Source organism: Oryctolagus cuniculus, chromosome 20 (genome assembly GCF_964237555.1).
Source record: "Oryctolagus cuniculus chromosome 20, mOryCun1.1, whole genome shotgun sequence".
In the NCBI taxonomy this organism is placed as follows: Eukaryota; Metazoa; Chordata; class Mammalia; order Lagomorpha; family Leporidae; genus Oryctolagus; species Oryctolagus cuniculus.
Genome location: NC_091451.1, coordinates 46,755,161 through 46,773,791, shown reverse-complemented (window position 1 = coordinate 46,773,791; position 18,631 = coordinate 46,755,161). Strand labels below are relative to the sequence as shown.

The 18,631-nt window shown below is 70.6% G+C and overlaps 1 protein-coding gene across 2 annotated transcripts in view; it reads right to left on the bottom strand.

The window, feature by feature from the left end:
* Positions 1-2,212: 2,212 nt before the first annotated feature.
* KIF26A (kinesin family member 26A) overlaps positions 2,213-18,631 on the bottom strand; it is a 27,255-nt gene continuing 10,836 nt past the window's right edge. For both annotated transcript variants that reach the window (XM_070065356.1, XM_051834812.2), the window contains exons 4-16: positions 15,647-15,822; positions 11,545-11,734; positions 8,701-8,913; positions 8,182-8,275; positions 7,843-8,105; positions 7,552-7,735; positions 7,302-7,464; positions 7,036-7,198; positions 4,116-6,708; positions 3,466-3,671; positions 3,366-3,386; positions 3,059-3,209; positions 2,213-2,943 (exon numbers count right to left, since the gene is read on the bottom strand). In XM_070065356.1, the coding sequence (XP_069921457.1) occupies positions 2,762-2,943; positions 3,059-3,209; positions 3,366-3,386; positions 3,466-3,671; positions 4,116-6,708; positions 7,036-7,198; positions 7,302-7,464; positions 7,552-7,735; positions 7,843-8,105; positions 8,182-8,275; positions 8,701-8,913; positions 11,545-11,734; positions 15,647-15,822 (4,599 nt within the window). In that variant the 3' untranslated portion in view covers positions 2,213-2,761. The remainder of the gene's footprint in view (positions 2,944-3,058; positions 3,210-3,365; positions 3,387-3,465; positions 3,672-4,115; positions 6,709-7,035; positions 7,199-7,301; positions 7,465-7,551; positions 7,736-7,842; positions 8,106-8,181; positions 8,276-8,700; positions 8,914-11,544; positions 11,735-15,646; positions 15,823-18,631) is intronic.

The window sequence follows — 18,631 nt, the reverse complement described above, 5'->3', positions numbered from 1 at the left end:
CCATCCCCCCCCACACACTGCCGCCCCCCCACAGGAAGGCCCCAAGAATTCCTTCCCAGCGTCCTCCCAGCCTCCAGGGTTTCCTGTGCGGAAGGGGCCGCCCGCCTTGATAAACGCAGTATCAGCAGGGAGAAGTCCCTCCCAGCTTCCTGTTTGCTGGGAGCAGATCCCGGCCCAGCTCCAGACGGCGTGGGGGCTGGGCTGCTCTGCCCGGGACTGGTGCAGCCAGACGTGGGTGCAGTCTCAAAACGGGCCTCACGAGCTCTCCTGGGCTCGGTGAGCCTAGAGCACCACGCACCCCAGCAGCCAGCCAGGGGCTGGCACAGCGGCGCCCCCCACAGCCACGGCCACGGCTGTGGGCCATGCAAGCTGACAGGGCGGCTGCGAGCCACGAGCTCCCAGAAGCCTCTGTGCCCCAGGTGGGAGGGCTTTGGGGGCGGGGCTACGGCTTCCTCCCACCCTAGTCCACGCCAAGTCTGCATCCCAGACACAGAGCCGGGCTCAGCCTCCTCCCCTCACTCCCCTCCCACCTGCCCACTCTCCCCCCTGCCCAGCACCCCCAGCCCCGCCCAGGTCACCCCACCCCAGCCTGCCTCCCACATGGCCTGCAGTGCCAGGGCTGCCGTGGGCAGGGCAGGCAGCACAGGCCCGGGCCTGCTGCTGAGTCAGGCGGGCCCTCACCCGGGGCAGCAGGTGGCCAGGTGCCAGGCCAGCCTCAGAGACCACGGGAGACGCCAGCTGGGCAGGCTCCAGCCCATACCCCAACCCCGCACTCAGCCAGCCCCTCCCTCCTCCCTGTCACTCACTCCTCAGGGCCTCCTCGCCCACCAGGGGCCCAAACCACCCCCACCAAGAACCCATCAGAACAGGGGCTTGTGAGACTCCTGCCCTCTCCAGGCCTCGGTGCCCCCACAATGCAGGCGGCGTCAGGCTGCCCAGGTTTGGCTCCCATCACGGAGCTGGGTCCTGGGCGGCCGCAGCTTTCCCATCCATAAAATGGGCTCACTCGCGCTCAGCGCCCCAGCAGCCAGGTTCCCAGCCTGTAATGACAGGGCTGGGGCTTTGATGTTGCAGATGAAAGGTGCTGGGCTGCCAGGCCGCCCCAGGACAGGGGACTCCCGTCCAGGGGAGCAGCCTGGACTGTGGGAAAGAGCCCCGGACCACCACAGAGGCCCGGGACAGGCAGCAGGGGCCGAGGGCCCTGCCCGACAGCCGCGTGCCCACCAGTGCCCCCGTGCGGGTGGGACCAGTAACCAGCAGGGCTCCTTCCACTCCCAGAGCAGCACTGCCCCCCCCCCCCGAATCCTTGAAACAGCGACAGCAGCTCGGGTGCCACCACGGGTTAGAAGTAACCTCGGCCTCCCTGGGAGTTTGCGTTCCCGAAGGAGCCAAGTCTGGCCACAAAAGAGAAAGAACGGGGAGGGGTGGGGCCCACCTCGGGGCGAGCAAGCAGGCAGCCTGGCCAGGTGGGTGTGCACGGCCCTGGGGGAGACCCCCGAGGAGCAGGTGTGCAGGGGTGGGGCGGGGCCTGCACCCAGCCAGAGCCCTGTGCGAGGCCGCCACTCCTTCCTCCCCTCCCCCCCCAGCAGGCATCCCCAAGGGCCCCCAGCCCTGTGCCCGCGGAGGGTGCGGCGATGACTCAGCCCCCACCCTGCCTGAGGGTCCCACTGAGGCTGGGAGAGGGGCAGGGACCACACAGGTGACATGCCATGGGGGGACCAGGGACGGGCACCTCGCCAAGCCGGCTCCCGATGGGGGGTGGGGCCCAGGGGCACCCAGGAAGGTGGGGGCCTGGGCAGAGGAACCACGAGCCACTGGGCTGGGGATGCACAGGTCAGGGGAAGCCCTGGGGTGGGCTCCTCTGCAGGGCAGGCCCAGCAAGCTGGGGCCCTGGGGGCAGAGGGGCCCCTCTGGCTGCAGCGTCCACAGCTTCCCGGACCAGCAGGCAGCAAAGGACGGACAGCAGGGCCAGAGGTGGGGCCGCTGCCTCCATCCTGGGAAGACGGGGCCACCGCTTCCCTGGGCCTCAGGCCCCAGGGTGGGGCCTGGGCAAGCGCAGAGAGGAGGCGGGGCTCTGGGTCCTGGCCCTGCCTGCCCGCAGGGTGATCCCCGAGGGACGGGGCACAGGCAGGCTGGGGCTCTGCCCCGAGGTCCCGGGGACGTGACTCCCCCCAGCAGGGCTGGGCGCACCCTGTGAACTCAGGAGCCGGGCAACAATGGGTGCCCCTTTTATTCACAGACGAAAGCCGCAGCACGGTGCCATCTACACGCCTGCACATGGCAGCACAGCCCACAACACGCGGGGGGTCAGAGGACACGGCCACGCCCTGTGGGAGGGCAGCCCGCACTCGCCGCCTCTGTAGAAAACCCTAGAAACATAGCTCATTCGTCTCCCGACAGCCCCTGCAAACCCCACGCTCTAGGAAAAGGTATAAAAATACAGACCTAACAGACCCTCACGGCGCCCACCCCACCCTGGCTGGCGTGGCTGCCTTTTTGCGTGTGGTTTGGTAGCAATTCCTGCCGTGGAAGAAGGCCGCGTGGCCCTGGGCGCCCGCAGGGAGGGAGGACCCTGCGGGGCGGGAACCACGGGCCCTGGGCTCGCCGTCCATAGCACAAATGCAGAAAGGACAAATCCGACTCAAGGTTAAAGGCACTTCGTGGCTTTGGGTGGCGCGTCTCCGTCCACACGCCCCTCCTCCACGCCCCGGCGTCCTCGCCCTGCAACGCCCACCACATCCTCTCCGTCACTCGCTCCTGCTCAGACGTCCACCTCCTGCGGGCCTGGCCCGGCGGTGGCGGCGGCCACGCCGATGTCGAAGCAGGTCACCATCATGACGTGGGCCTTGCACAGGTTCACACACTGCTCCAGTGCGGCCGTGGCTCGCTCCAGCGCCTCCAGGTACTCGGCCGACTCGGGCTCCAGCTCCGGGTCCACCTCGACTGGGGAAGGCGGGGGGGACAGGGGTCAGCGGGGGTGGCTGCCCGGCTCGCCCTGAACACCTCAGGAAGGGCGCGCGGGCCCGGCGAGGGCGGGGAGGGGCCGGGCGGGACTCACAGCGCTCCAGCCAGCGCCCGGGCTGCACCATCAGCCGGCCCTGCGTCTCGGCCAGCTCCTCGCACAGGCGGCTGTGCCTGGCCCGCGCCTCCCGCAGCCGCTGCTGCCTGCGCTCGGCCAGCCGCAGTCTCGCGCCGACACACACAGGGCCCTGGGCACAGGGGACACGGCGTTCACGGGCCGGCACTCCCAGCAGCCAACCTCGCAGGCCCCCCGGGCACCTGCTGGGCTCTGTCTGGATGCCGGGCCCAGGAGGCAGGTGGGTGGGGGCCGTAGGACCTCCTACCACCCACCCTTGGGCTCCTACCTTCTCCTCGTCCTGGGAGAGCTGTGGACAGGACAAGGAGAGGTCAGGGTCGCCTGGCCATGGCCCAGGGGCGCCCGCCACCCCCGGCGCAGGCCCTGACCTGGGCGCTGTCATCCCGTGGGGGCAGCCGGTGGCGCTGTAGGCGCTCCACGTCGTCAATCTCGTACACCTTGATCTCGAAGGGCTCCTTGAGGGGGCCAGCCAGGGGTGGGGGCAGGTCCACCCACTGTCCAGGGAGGCCGGGCTTGCGGCCCAGGGCCGCGGCATCTGGCAGAGGGGCTGGGATCAGGCGCCGCCGCTGCAGGCCTGCAACAGAGGGGCGGGCGCTGGGCTCACAGAGGCCGGGGCCACCCCAGCCAAAGCCACGACCTCAAGCGTCCTCATCCACGGCATTAGACGTGGCCACTGCCGCCCTGGGACCCCTCCTGTCCCCAGGACTCCCAGTCCCTTTGGCCACGGCCAGCCCTGCACCGGATGGCTGCAGTCGGCCTCCCTGGAGACCGTCCCCCAGGCCCCTAGCTGGCCCTGCCCGGTCCCCACAGCCCCAGGCAGGGCCTCCTGCCGTCCCACTCCAGGGTGGTCTCAGCAGTAGCCCTCCCCGCAGAAAGCGGGGGGCTACCAGGGAGGCCCAGGGCCCCTGGCACCCCAGCTGGTCAACAAGAGACGGGCGCCGCCTCCAGGGCAGCACGGGGATGGGGGGCCCCCTGGGGACCGCGGGCAGCAGGGCCCGGGGCCGCACCCAGCACCCACCTGCAGCCCTCCTCTTGGGCGACCTGAGGCTGCGGGCGCGGGCGCCCGGGGCTGTGGCCCCGCTCTCGCTCGTGGAGTCAGGGGCGGAGGAGGCGCTGCCGGTGGCCTCGCTGTCGCGCCGCATGCTCTCGTAGCCGCTGCTGCCGCCGCTGTGGTAGAAGAGCGCGGTGCGGCCCATGGCGGGCGGCAGCTCCCCGCTCAGCACGCTGCTGTTGTCGCTGCCATGGCCACTGCTGTGGCGCTGGGGCCGCCGCGGGGCCGTCACCGTGCTGTAGGGCGAGGGCAGGGCCGGCCGCTCCTCCGCCACATTCACGCCGCTGTCGTTGCCGCTGTCCGAGTCGGTAGAGCCCCACCAGGGGCCGCCCCTGCCCGGCGCCGCACCGCCCGCCAGCTCGTGCACGCGGCTGTGGGCGGCCCGCAGCGCCTGCTTGGTGCCCATGACCGTGCCCCGGCTGGCCTTGGCCACGACACCGGGCACAGCCCGCGGGGCCGCCCTGGGGCCAGGGCTGCCAGGGGCCCTGCCTGCCACGGGGGCTGGCGACTTCATGGAGGCACCAAGAGCCCGAGGCCCGGTGGTGGCGAGGCTCCGGCCCTTGCTGCTGCCAGCCGGGGGCCTGGGGGCTCCAACACCCTTGGGTGGGCTGCCCCTACAAGGAGCCGGCCCAGGCGTGGGGCTGGTGGGCGGCACACCCAGCCTGGGCACGGCCCGGGGCTGCCGCCCAGGGGCTTCCCTGACCTTGCCACCGCCGTGCACCAGGCCTTCGGCCCGCTCCGGAGACACCTGCCCTGCCGGACGCTGCGTCGCCTCCCCCCGGCCAGCAGCCCGGGCCTTCAGGCTGGATGCGGCCCTGGGCACCGCGTGCTCCGCCCGCCCACTTGGCCTGGCCTCCTCGGAAGCAAGGAGGGCAGCGGCCACCCCGGCCCGAGTCAGGGCCCCCACCTGTATCGGGGCCAGGGCGGTGCCAGTCCTGTGCCCCAGGCTGGACTTGCGCACAGGTGGGGCCGGGGGGGCTGCACCTCCTGGTCTTGGGGAGCAGCCCCCCTTGGGAGCCAGGCTCTTCTTGCTGTTGGGACAGGCTGCCGCAGGCGAGCTCACCCCCAGAGTGGTGGCGCCCCGGCGCAGGGGTGGGATCCGGGCCGCGGCTGCCCCCTCACAGCCGTCCACCACCCTCCGAGCCCACGCTGCTGGCACCTGGGCCTCAGGCGGCCGCTCTGGCCGCACCTGGACAGAGTCCCAGTCACCTGCCCGGAGCAGCCATGGGTCCTCCAAGAGGCCTCCGGGGTCCGGTGGGCTCTGGCCCAGGCGTGCGCAGGCGGCACGGCTGGCCTCGGACGCCACCCTGGACTTGCGGGGCAGGCTGGAATGGATGGTCTGTGCCGCCACAGCCGCCCGTGGGCTGCGGCGGGCAGGGGATGCCGGGCCAGGCCTGCCGTGCGGCGGGAGCCCCACACTGCTGTTCTCCAGGGTGCTGTCCAGGGCGGGGGGGCCCGGGCACACAGGCCCTGCCAGCGAGTCAGGGCTGGGGGGGGGCTGGGGCGCGTGGCCGCTGGTGTCGCCGGGCCAGGAGCCGGCCGGGGGGCCCTGCCTGCCCTCCGCGGGGGGCTGCGAGGTGAGAGCATCAAACTCGTCATTGATGCTGCTGATGATGCTCACGGGCCGCGACCCCGAGGCCAGGGCCTGCAGGGAGCAGTCGCTGCCGAAGCTGGCCAGGCTGGGGGGCCGCCCGGGCCCGGCCGCCGCCCCCAGCGACAGCTCCTCCACCAGCGTGAACACCAGCTCGTCCTCGCCGTTCAGCTCCACGGGCTGCTGCAGGGTCACCGTGGTGGTGAGCAGGCCCCGCTCCGCACGGCGGCCGCGGGCACACGGGGGCCAGCCTGCCTGCCCGCCCCGGCCCGCGGGAGGCGTCCGGGCCCCGCTGTCGGTGCCCCCTCCCCGGGGCTCCTCGGGAGCTCTGGGAGCCTCGGGCGGCGGGGGCAGCGGCCTCCTGCCCCCACCCGCCAGGGCCCTGTCCGGGGTGAACAGTTCAGGGCAGGTGCTGCCCGGCTCCTTCTGGTCGTCCCAGGGGCCGGCTCCGGGGCACTCGGGAGCACCCCGGTGGCCGTTGGAGCCAGGGCTGCCTCGAGGGGTGCTGATGGCCACAGGGGAGCCCAGCGCCTTCCTGGGGGACACGGCCTCGGGGGGTGAGGGCCTCCTGCCGCCCCGGGCAGGGCCGGCCGGGGCATCGGCGCCGTCAATGCAGTCCAGGCGCTCCTGCAGCTCGGCGAAGGTGCTGCAGCGGAAGTGGTCCGCGTCCCGGGGGCCCTCGCACGGCCGGCGGCGGCTCAGGGCAGGGACGATCGGCACGAAGTCGGGGGGGCCCTCGTGGTCGGTGAGCTCCTGGTCGGACAGCGCAGTGCCGCCGGGCCCCACATAGATGACAGTGTCACAGGACTGCTCGCTGCTGGATGAGTAGTCGGGGTCGCCGGGCTGGCCGGGGCCGGGGCGGTCGGGGGCTGGGGCCGCCGTACGCGGCTGGAAGGGCCGCAGGTGTGGCGGGCGGCGCGCCCGGCCCTCCTCGCAGGAACTCTCCCCTCCAGAGGAGCTGGACGCGTACTGCGGAGGGAAGGCAGCCCTGTGAGGGCCCTCGCGGCCGGCCCCGGGCACGCGGAGCCTGGGATGAGCGAGCAGCAGCCGGCCACACGCGGGCCCAGGACGGGGGCTGCTCCACAAGGAAACCAGGAACTCGGGGAGCAGCGGGGCACAACCTCGGCGGGATGTTGGGGTTCCAAGCCAGGGCCGGCTGGCCTGGGACGCCATGGACGTCCACTGTGGCCCCCTGAGAAGTGCCAGGAGTGCCCGGCTGACACCAGGCCTGGTGCTGGCCACGGCTGCAGCTCTGCCCCGCACAGCTGAGCCCGGCAGGGGCCTCCCAGGGCCCACCTTGGCTTTCTTCCTGCGCAGGCGGTGGACTCGGGCAGCGAGCTGCACGGTGCTGAGTGTCTCGGCGTGCTGGGCCGGCGCGTCTGAGACGTGGGCGATCATGGTGGTGCGGCAGCCGGCGGCAGCCAGGGACTCCCGGAGCAGCATGGTGAGCCGGTGGTCCCTGGGGGGGGGGGGCTCGGGGGGCTCAGAAACCCAGGCCTGCAGGGAGGTGGCCCCCAGGGCCCCCTGGCCCAGCAGCAGCCCAGTGGGCACTCGGAGCTCACCTGTAGGGCACCTGCTTGGCCCCGTTCACCAGCGCCAGGATGACGCTGCCAAGGGCCGACAGCGACAGGCACAGGGGGCCCCCCGCGGCCTCCCCGCCCCTGCCAGGCCCGGCCTCACAGCTGCCCAGGTCCATGAGATGCAGGCGGCTTCGGCCTCCGGACACTGAAAGGGCGGTGCAGGTGGTGACTGGCGGCCCCGGGGCAGCCAGGTCCCGCCCGTGGCCCCGCCCCCACCCCGGCGGCCGCCTACTTGCTCCCTTGCCGCCTTTGTCCACTCGGTACTGATACACGTGCAGCGTGAAGAGCATGTGGGAGCTGCGCCGGGCCTCCTCGCCACAGCCCGCCCGGCTCGTGCTGCGGGCCGCCAGCGCCGCATCCAGGTAGAATGCCGCCCGCTCGGCCGTGGGCGCCCGGAGCTCGCTCTGGTTCTGGAGCTGGGGGAGAGGCGGGGTGGTGGGGCCCTGAGTGGCTCGCGTGGCGCAGCCCCCACCTTGCCAGCCCCGCCCCAGGTGGCACGGGGCAGGGGGAGCCCTCGGCGCACCTGTGCCCCGCATACAGGATCCTCCCGCAGGTGCACGCCCGGAGCCGGCGCGTCCTGGAGGCTGCCGGGGGCCACCTCGGCCAGCAGGTCCCGCAGGCTCTGGTCCCGGCCGCACAGCTCCACGGCCGAGACGCGCACGGAAAAGCGGGTGCCCGTCCTGTCCTTGCGCTCGCCAAGGAGCCGGAAGAGCCAGGAGATGGCGCAGGGCACGACGCCCAGGCTCCGGGGCGAGCTGTCTTTCCCGATCATGGTGTACGACTTGCCTGGGAGACACGCGGGGTCAGGCGGCACCCCGGGCTCCGGCCCCGCCCCCACAGCCAGGGTGCGGCGGGCACTCACCCAGGCTCATGTGGCCAAAGGAGAAGATGCAGCCGTCGGCCCCGCTGACCACCGACTGCAGCACCTCGGCCACGGTCCCGGAGCAGACTTCAGCCTGGGGAAGACGCAGGGAGAGGCGGGCGCCACGGTGGAGGGGACCAGGGCCCGTCAGCCCCCGACCCCGCCAGCACCCGTGACGGGAGGCACGCAGAAGGTACGGTCACACGTGAACAGAGCAAGTATGGGCAACACGGTGCTGGCCAGACACGTGTGCACGCACGCCATGACGCCCAGAAGCCCTCTGCGGCCAGGGATGCACAGAGGGATGTGTGGGCGTGGCCTCACTGCCCAAGGCGATGACGCTCGCGCTGGCGGAGGGCTCTGCGGACCTGAGGACTCCACTCAGGCAGCCGGCCAGGGGCTGGTGGGGACCCCAGGGAGTGGACTAGTGGGGTGCTGCCCTCTGCCCCTCCTCCGCCTCGCTCCGCCACAGGACCCCTCTGTCCTGAGGTGGCCCCAAGTCCCCCCAACCCTGCCTACCTGCTCCGAGTCCTGAGGAAAGATGGCATCAAAGGCAAACATCTTGGGGACAGCGGCAGTGGCCGCGCGCCGGGGGCCGGTGCTGCCCGGGGGCCCGGCCGCCGGGTCGTAGAGGGTCACCTGCTTCTTCCGCGGATCCACCTTCAGGAAGGAGGCGGACTCGGCCGAGCGCTGGGCCCCCTGGGCCGGCCAGATCCTCAGCATGACCTTCACCTGGGGAGGCAGGCGGGCGCAGGCACCTGAGCCCCACCCACCGCCCGCTGGCCGCTAATTAGAAGGTGGGAGGAGGCCCGTGCGAGCCCTGGCACGGGCAGTCCCCGGCGCAGGAATGCGGGTGCTGAGCCGGGCCGCGGGCCGCAGCGGTCCCCTGTGAGGTCAGCTGGGCAGGGGGGCACGAAGCCAGGCTGGAGCTCGGCAAGGCTGGTGGTCCAAGGGGGAGGGTGCCCAGGCAAATCCAGGGGTGCCATGGCCTGGCATGACTGGAGTGGGCGAGAGGAGGAAATCCTGGCAGAACTGGGGGAAGAAGGCGTGAAGGCCAGGCCAGGCCAGGAAAGGGGAGCTGGTGGCTGCTCAGCGCCTGCACTCACACCAAGTCCCCAGTCGGGACCAGCAGACACCCCGAAGCCGGGCAGCGACAGCACCCAGGCCGTGCACGTGGGGTAGGGACCCCGGGGGCCTGGCCAGCGAAGACAGCGCTGGCCACTTCCCCACCTCGTGCAAATCAGATTACCCGCGACTCGTCTCAGAGCCGGTATTTCTCACGGCTTTAATTGTAACTGACAGGTACATCGCGCGGCAGAATTGGTTTGCCGTGGGTCGCTCCCCAGCAGGCGGGAATTGGCATGCAGGACTGCGCTGCGCCCGCTCCCTGGGGAGGCGGCTCCACCTCCGGCAGGCGAGCATCGATCCTGACTCCCAGGACTGTCTCTGCGGCAGGCGGAGTGTGGCCCGGCAACTTTAGGCGTAGACTCCACGCTCCAGGGGACTTGGTGGATTCCGAGCTGGGGGAGGGGCCCAGGAGCCCCCTGCACGGCGAGGGGGAGGTTAATCTCTGGGTTGGGAGCAGCTCCCCAGGGAGGGGACCGCAGGCCATCGTCGGGGGGGGCAGAGGGAAGAGAGGTGGGGTCTTCACGGGGCCACCCCCCCATGCTGGGAGATCAGAGCCTGCCCGGCTGGGGCTGCTCGGCAAACACGTGGTGGCGGGGGCAGGGCGATGGCCCCTAAGTGACATGTCACCATCAGGAACACAGCTACACATGGTGGCGGGGGCATGTCACCGTCAGGAACACGGCTACACGTGGTGGCGGGGACATGTCACCGTCAGGAACACAGCTACCCGTGGTGGCGGGGACATGTCAGCGTCAGGAACACAGCTACCCGTGGTGGCGGGGACATGTCACCGTCAGGAACACAGCTACCCGTGGTGGCGGGGACATGTCAGCGTCAGGAACACGGCTACACGTGGTGGCGGGGACATGTCACCGTCAGGAACACAGCTACACGTGGTGGCGGGGACATGTCACCGTCAGGAACACGGCTACACGTGGTGGCGGGGACATGTCAGCGTCAGGAACACGGCTACACGTGGTGGCGGGGACGTGTCAGCGTCAGGAACACAGCTACACGTGGTGGCGGGGACATGTCAGCGTCAGGAACACAGCTACCCGTGGTGGCGGGGACATGTCACCGTCAGGAACACAGCTACCCGTGGTGGCGGGGACATGTCAGCGTCAGGAACACAGCTACACGTGGTGGCGGGGGCATGTCACCGTCAGGAACACAGCTACCCGTGGTGGCGGGGACATGTCACCGTCAGGAACACAGCTACACCCCCCATGGCAGACAAGGCTCTCGGGGGGCCAGGGAGGCCCCAGCCCCGCAGCAGGACACCGGGGAGGTGGTGGAGCCCTCTCCCAGCCCTCTGGGCAGACCCAAAAAAGGTCAGCTGCTCCAGGACTTGAGGTCATTCTCAGATGTCCACGTCAGGAGGACCCGGGGGGTGGCCCTGATGACCCCACGGCGGGGGTGGGGCCCTCCAGGGCACTGCCTGTACCCACCTCCCTCTGCAAGGCCAGTGCCTGAGTGGGCAGCTAGGGGGGGAAGAAATGGGAATGGCAGGTGCCACACCCACGCCTGCCACTCAAACTCGAGGGGGTGGGGCGGGGCACGTGCTCAGGGCGCACAGTAGGGTCAAGGGCCAATCTCCCCAGAGCTGTGACCCAGCCCCACCCTGCGGCAGTGCAGCCGCCTCTCCCAACCTCCCAGAAGGACGGCAACCCCAGGACCCACGGGTCACAGCCTGTCCTGTCACCAGCCGAGCCCCTGCACACCCCCGGGCTGTTTCCCCATGGGGCCAGTGCTGTGGTGTAGCGGGTAAAGCCGCCGTCTGCAGTGTCGGCATCCCATATGGGCGCCGGTTCAAGTCCTGGCTGCTCCACTTCTGATCCAGCTCCCTGCTAATGCACCTGGGAAAGCAGTGGAAGATGGCCCAAGTGCCTGGGCCCCTGCACCCACATGGGAGACCCAGAGGACGCTCCTGGCTCCTGGTTTCAGATCAGCCCAGCTCCAGTCATTTAGGGCATTTGCGAAGTGAACCAGCGGGTGGAAGACCTCTCTCTCTCTGTCTCCCTCTCCATTACTCTGCCTTATAAATAAATATTAAGAAAACGGGCTCTCCTTTCCCCGTGCTGGGCTGTGGCTGGGATCAACCTGGGAGTGCTGAGGGGGCCTCCCTGCCCCCAGGAAGGTCCGTGACCTGGCTGCACCCCCAGACCAGCCCTGGGCCCCTGGCAATGCGCGTGCCCCCAACCCACCGGGCAGCCCTGACCTCAGGGCCGGGCCTACCTTTCCGAGGCCGCCAGGGCTGTCCTTGGCCTTGGAAGCTGCCCTGAGCAGGCAGGGTGGCACCGGGGGCGGCCACAGCTGCAGGACCCCGCTGAAGTCCGTGGGGTAGGCGGAGGCCCCGCGGGCACAGGGGACAGGCGGCGGGGGGGCCTTCCTGCGCTTGGCAGCCAGGCTGAGCTTCTGAGCGGCCCTGGGGGTGGACACGGGGCTCAGCGGGGCTGCAGCAGCCCCACAGCAGCCGTCCACCCCCGACCCCGACCTGCGGGGAGGCTACGGGGCTGGGCACGCGTGGAGGGAGAGCCTGGGCTGCCGCCTGGTGTCTTGTGTCTCCACGCGACAACCAGGCCGGGCCAGGGGCCAGGGGATGTGGCCAGACTGTGCTCCGTCCAGTTGGGGCAGCAAGCGCCCAGGACGACGTGCCCCAGAGGCCCTGTGTGGTGTGACTGAACCCCACAGCCTCAGCCTGCAGCCCCTGCGGGCCTGGGGTCTCCCCACGGCAATGCCCCGGAGCAGCGGCTGGCAGACCCCAGAGCACACAGCCCCTTCCTGCCCGCCCCCTGGGGGGACTCTGATGCGGGTCTGGTGACAGGCACCCCCGCCCCACAGACACGGGGACACACGCGAACACACGCACACACGCAAACACATGCACACACAAACACACATGTACACACGCGAACACACATGCACACACACAGGTCCCAGGTACTTGTCCTTTGCTCAGGCTGCCTGGCACCCAAGGACCCTACCTGCTCTTGTGTTCGGGGCGGGGGGCTTCCCTGCAGGCCCCCGCCCCCAGACACTTTCTCCAACCAGCTGGTGTGCTGAGTGCCCGCCCGCAGCCCCTGCCTGCTGTGGCCATCGGGACAACCCCAGGCCCCTCACTACGCGAACCCGTCCCAGCCCTCAGATGGGAGCCCTAGAAGGGCTGTGGACGAGGCGGCAGGCCCTGCCCCAGCCCAACCTCCCCTGCACCTGAGGCCCCCCACAGCCCAGCCTCCACCCTGCCGGCATCTTGCTAACTCCAGTCTTTAACAGCAGCTGTCTGTTAGAGACCCCGGGGACCCCTCTGCTCTGGTGAGGTGTCATCCAGGAGAATAAAAGTAATCTATGGTGTGTGGAGGCAGGGAGGGAGGGGCTACCGAGCCCAGACACTGGGAGTGCAGTGCCTTCGGCTGGGGCCGTGAGGGTACCTGGCCCCGGGCCCAGGGCCTGGCGTGTCTGAACCCCAAGACCGTACAGGTGCCACCAACATTCACCCCGCACCTGCCTTGGCCCCGGAATTTCTAAACCTCACAGTCCCTCCGGCCCAGGGGTCGCCCAGCAGCGATGTGACCACTGAGGGGCAGGGGGCTGGGCAGGGGCTGGGCAGAGGTCCTTCGGCTCTGGGACCCCTCCCCCACGTCTGGGTGCAGCTTCCCCCGGGGCACCCATGGGGCAGAGCCTGGGCCCCCTGCCCCCGGGGAGTCGGGGCTCCAACCACTGGGCACGCTGGAGCAAGAACAAGGCCACGCCAGCGCCAGGTGGGCCCACAGAGGCCACACTCGGCCTCTCAGAGCCCACGAGCCTGGCAGTGGGCACAGCTGGGCCCTGAGCCCCTGGACAGACGCAGCCTGGTGCCATCAGCCCCAGGAGCCCGGGAGGGACTGGCAGCTGCCTCCACCCCGCACAGAAGCAAGCCCCCTCCCTCGGCCCCGAGGGGCTGGGAGCCCACAGACGGGGCCCGGCCCTGGCCGCGCTGGGCACGGGTGAACGCTCCGTCCTGTGGTGGAGTTCATTTCCACCAACTGGGCACCCGGCGGCACGGGCAGGGGAGCCCGCCCGTCTCAGGAGCCTGCCTGTCCCGGGGCCTCAGTGTGCACGGCTGTGTCCCCAGCAGGCAGGGGCTCTGGGGCACCCGCTCCCCCGCCCAGGCCTCGCTCACAGCAGCTCGGGACACGCCCAGAACACGTGAATGTGAACACACACGTGTGAGTGAATGAACAAATGGACGAGTGACCGCACGCCCGGCGAGTGAGCAGTGGCTGAGCTACCACACAGCACTTCCACGCACGGGCCCTGGGCCTGGACCCGCCACCCAGAGGCAAGTGGTGCGTTTAAGCAAATATCTACCTACCTACCTACCTATCTATCTATCTACCATCTACCTACCTACCTACCTACCTATCTACCATCTACCTACCTACCTATCTCCATCTTGCAGGCCACCTGGCTCTCTCCACCCTGAGGAGGCTGGACGTGGGGCGGTCAGGGGTGGCGCCAGGCAGGGCAGGGACACCTGTGCAGAGAGCCCCTGCTGCCTTGGGCGGGCCGGACCTGCCAGCCTGCACCTCTGCTGGTAGGCAGGGCCTCTGCTGAGGCTGCAGGGTGGAGACCCCAGACCCCAGACATAGGCCCAGGAGGTAACAGCTGGGAAGGTAGAAGGGCAAGCAGGTGGGTGGGAGGGGGCCCAGGGCGGGGGCGGGGCCTACGGCAAGGTCAGAGCACAGGCGCCAGGGCCGACACGGCATGAACAGGTCCCACACACATGGCCGTCCCCAGAACCCTCGCTGGGACGCGGCTGCTGCTGCCCCGGCCCGCCCAGGCCCAGCTGAGCAGGGTGCAGGGCGCCAGCCTCAGCCCCATCTCCACACTCTTGGAGGCACTGCGGGGGGGGGGGGGGGACCGGACAACTCGCCTTCCCCACAGGGAATCAGGAGGATCCGGGGCCTGGCAGGGCTGGGCAGCGGCCAGCAGGGAGAGGCAGGGCCAGGAACAGCCCAGGACTGTGGGAGTGGAGAACTGAGCTCCTGGGCCTGCAGCAGCAGCGCCCCCCGATCTCACCCACCTGCCACCCTGCCTGGGGACGTCCCAGGAGCGGGGCATGGGCTGGGGTGCACTCAAGGCAGGGGCCTGCAAGGCCCGCATCCAGTATGAGCTCCGCTTCCAGGCCAGCTCCCTGCTAATTCTCTGAGAAAGCAGCGGGAGACAGCCGAGCGCCGGGGGCCCTGCACCCCTGCGGGAGACCCGGATGGAGCTCCAGGCTGCCCGCATTGGCCTGGCCCCCTCCTGGCCACTGTGGCCCTTCAGAGGGGAAGGGCTCTCTGCTTCTCTAACTCCGCCTCTCAGACAAACAAATCTTTGGGGGGCAGAGAATCACGAGGTCTAAGGCCCCTTCCCCAGTGTGGGCCACAGCCCCCACCCACAAAGCCAGCAGCGGCGCAGTCTCACAGGGCCCTCCAAGCCCACCCCACCCGCAGGAGCCTGCCAAGACGGTCAACGCCAAGACACCCCTCCCCCGACCCGACCCCTGACCCGCCACCTGCCAAAGGCCTTCCGGAACCAGTCAGGGCGGCAGCCGGCCCCCTCCTCAGGGAAGCCGCCTGCCGGTCCCCAGCCCCGCGTGCTTCTTCCTGTGTTGCTATGGTAACTTCCCAAGGTCACCAAGTGGCACTGGCACGTGCAGCGCCTGCCTGGGCTCCAGACAAAAGGCGGCTCCACCGCCGGCCTGGCCCTCCCAGGCACCACCCAGAGCGCGGCAGCTGCCCCTCCCCCACCGCCAGGGAGCACGGGGGCTCCTGAGCCCGTGGGCCCACTTGGGATGGCGGCAATGCCCTAATCGCATGCCCCGTCACTCCCCAGCCAGGCGCGCAGTCCCAGGGGGCCGCGCTGACGCCTCGCTGGCTGCCGGGCGGGGGCTCCCGCCTGCTCTACGGCTAATGGGACAGTGCCCACAGCTGGGCCTGCCATTACCACTCATTACCGCTGCGCCCCTCCCGTGCCGCGGGGGCCGGGGATGGCTCCCCCCAGCAAAGGCAGGCAAAGGGCCTGCCAGACCCCGCACACCTGCGCCAGCAACAGCCAGGGGCCCCCGGCTGAGAGTGCAGCACGGGCCCAGGGCACCTGCCGAGCCGGGCCTGGGACGGGGCCCACGCGGGGACACCCGGCAAAAACGCTGGACGGTGCCCGCGGTCGGTGTGGTCCCCCCAGGTGCTCCCTGCAGCCCCTGCTGCCCCCCTGGGGGCCCCATGCCTCGCTCCTCACAGCAGCTGCGCCCACGGAAAGCCCCATCTCACAGGGGAGCAAGCCCGAAGCCAGGAGCCCAGGGGCCACCAGGACCTACCTTATGAAGAAGGAGGCTGCGGTGGATGGGCCCGCGGAGCCCCCGACCGGGGTGACCAGCGCCGACGTGCAGGCCCCTGCACGGCCCCACGCCTTGGACACACCCTCCGGGCCTGCCAGGGACGCGCCATCTCGGACAGTGTCAGCTACCGCCACCGCGGCCACGGCCGCCTCGGCCTGCAGGGGAGGAGCGAGCGGGTAAGGAGCGGCGGGGGCTGAGTCGCCCCTGCCCCCCCAGGATGGCCCCAGGAGTCGGGGCCGGGGGCCCTGAGGGGCGTGGGGGTCTGCTCGGGGCAGGGGCTCCCGGGCCGACCATCCAGGACACGACAGGTCCCCAGTGCCTGAGACGCGGCTCTGGCGTTTCCAGCTAATTAGCCAGAATACATTCCAGACGAGACAGACGGACAAAGCCACGTGGAACTCGACCCTCCTGGGACGCACGGGCAAACCCGACAGCAGCCTCCGTGAATCAGCCTTCCGTGCCCACGTGGGGCCCTGGCGCCTGCCCCAAGGCTCTGCTGTCCCCAACCAGTCCCTGGGGCCAGCTCCCCTCAGCCCCAGGTGCCGGGGCCTCAGCTCCTGCCCAAAGGCGACCTCCGTATCCAGGCTGGCAGAGGCCAGGTGTCCTCGGGGCACAGTCCAGGCGCGGCCCAAGTCCCTGCCGCCCCCGGCAGCTTCCTTGCTCGCCTGGCTGAAGGGCCTTGCCCGGCTAAGTGGACGGCCACACAGCCTCCCAGCCCTTCCGTGGCAGGAAGCCACGCACCCTCCGGGTTCTGGGGCTGCCAGGCCGGTGAGCAGCGTGGAAGGACAGAGGTGGCTCCGGACACTGGGCCAGCATGCCGCGCCTGCCGCCTGCCTGCCTCTCCCCAGCACCCAGGCTGGCCGCCACTCCTGCAGGGCCACCTGCTCCCTGTGAGCTCGAACACCTGCGTCCTGCCGGCCACCAGGCCTGAGATGGCCTGGCCTGGCCCTGCCAAGGCACCTGGAGCCTTCCATGCCGGTCAGTCATCCAGCCTACGGGTGTTGCCAGAAACACCCAGACGGCCTGGGCAGGAACCAGGCCCCGCACAGGCACAGCCCAGGCTCCCCGGGCCACAACCGGGTTTTTGCCACAGCTGCTCCCGCCGGCACCTGCTTTCCCCATCAGTATCCCGGCCCGGCCCCATCACACACGACCCCTGCCTGCCCCGCCCTCGACACGGGGAGCAAGGCCGAGGGGTGCCAGGGGGCCGCGGCTCCACGCCCCCCTCACAGGCCCGGCCGGCTTCTCAGGCCGCGTCTCCGCCTCCAGCCGGAACCCGCCGCACTGACCTGTCGCGGGAGTCCCACACGGGCCTCTGCTCCACCGTCCTAGGCGCCGCCGTGACACGGCCCCGTCCATCGGGACGGCCACTGCCAACTCCTGCCAGAAGCAGAGCCCGGGCATGCCGAAGAAGCCGAGAGAAAGAAGCCGTCTCAAAGCACAGCGGGAGAGCGAGAGGGAGGGGCCGGCGAGAGGGGGACCACGATGGGGGGGACAGAAGGGTGCGGGGCAGGCGGCCGAACGGAAAGTGTGATGGAGGCGCCACGACAGCAACGAACGGAAAAGCGTGAAAGAGGAGAGCGTGAGGCCGGGGCCAGCGCCCGCCGCCAGGGGCCCCAGCCAGCGCCCGCCACCTCCGGGACCCCCGGGGCCCAGTGTGAGGTCTGCAGGAACCCGGCCGCAGGGACGGCCTCCATTGGGGCGGTGTCGGGCCGGGGCCAGCAGGCTCCCCAGCCCCAGAAGCTCCAGTCTCGGCACCAGAGGCTTCCTTGCCGGGGCCTGCGTGCCCCGCGCCGGCAAAGTCCCACCCCTCGGGCCCCGGAAGCAGCCTCCACTCCGGAGGCCTGCACGGAGGCACGGGCAACCAGCCAGGAAGCAGCGCCTGAGCCGGGCCCCCGGCACAGTGGGTGTCGGGAGGCAAGCGGGCAGGCTTGGGTGGCCCAGGAGCCGCCAGCGAAACCCGGGACTCCCGGGGGTCCACCACCTGGAACCTACGTGGGTGAGGAGGCCAGAGCCTCGGTCTCACCAAGCCGGGGGCCCTGGGCCACAGCACACACAGTGGCTCACAGCGTGTCCGGGGCTGGGGCGGGGCCAGGCCCCATCCCCTGGCAGCCCTGTCCTGCACGGTGGCATGAAAGTGGCCACGTGCAAAGCCTCTGGAAACAGACACGTGATGGTCTGGACAGCCACGCTCCGGGCCCGTGGACGCTGAGTGGGCTGAGGCCAGCCTGCTCCGCCCCACACACCTGCACCAAGCACGTGCCAGTCACAGCACCCACTGGCCCACGCCCTGCCCGTGGCTCCTCCCCAGCCTCCTCCTCCAAAGACCAGCCCTTCCGGCCGGGCCTGGACCTGTTCCCGGGCATCTCCTGCTGACCTAGAGCCGCACTAGCCCGGCAGCAGGCTCAGCCAGGCGGTGCAGACCACAGCGCCTCCGCCCAGAACTGCAACCTCCAGCCCCCGCTCCAGCTCCCAGACGCTCTCCTTGGGGCCAGCGCCACGCCAGGAAGACCCCAGAGCACCTGAGCGGGGGCTGCTGTCCCCGGCACACTCCACTCCAGAGCGACGCGGGCAGGGGCGGGCCCCTCCTCTCCGCCACCCCTGGATGAATCAGGGAAGGAGCGGCAAGCCCCCCCCCCACCCCGGGAGAGCCACCAGACCCCAGGGAGCAGCCAAGGTCAGACGTCTCCCAGGCGCCCGACCCCGTGCACCCGTGGCCTCAGGGACGGCCCCACGGGGAGGAATGACTCTCCTCCCAGGCCACGCCTGGCGGGGGCCACCAGCGGTCTGTCCCGGCTCAGGACCTGCGACTGAGGCTGCTCCAGTGGCCCTGGGCCCTCCCTGCACCTCTGCCCGCTTGCCCACCAGGCCTAGGGACCAGAAGGCAGCCAGCGGCCCGCTCTGCCACGGTCAGCTCGCAGCTTGGCAGTGGCCAGAACAGGACCCAGGCAGAAGCATGGGGTT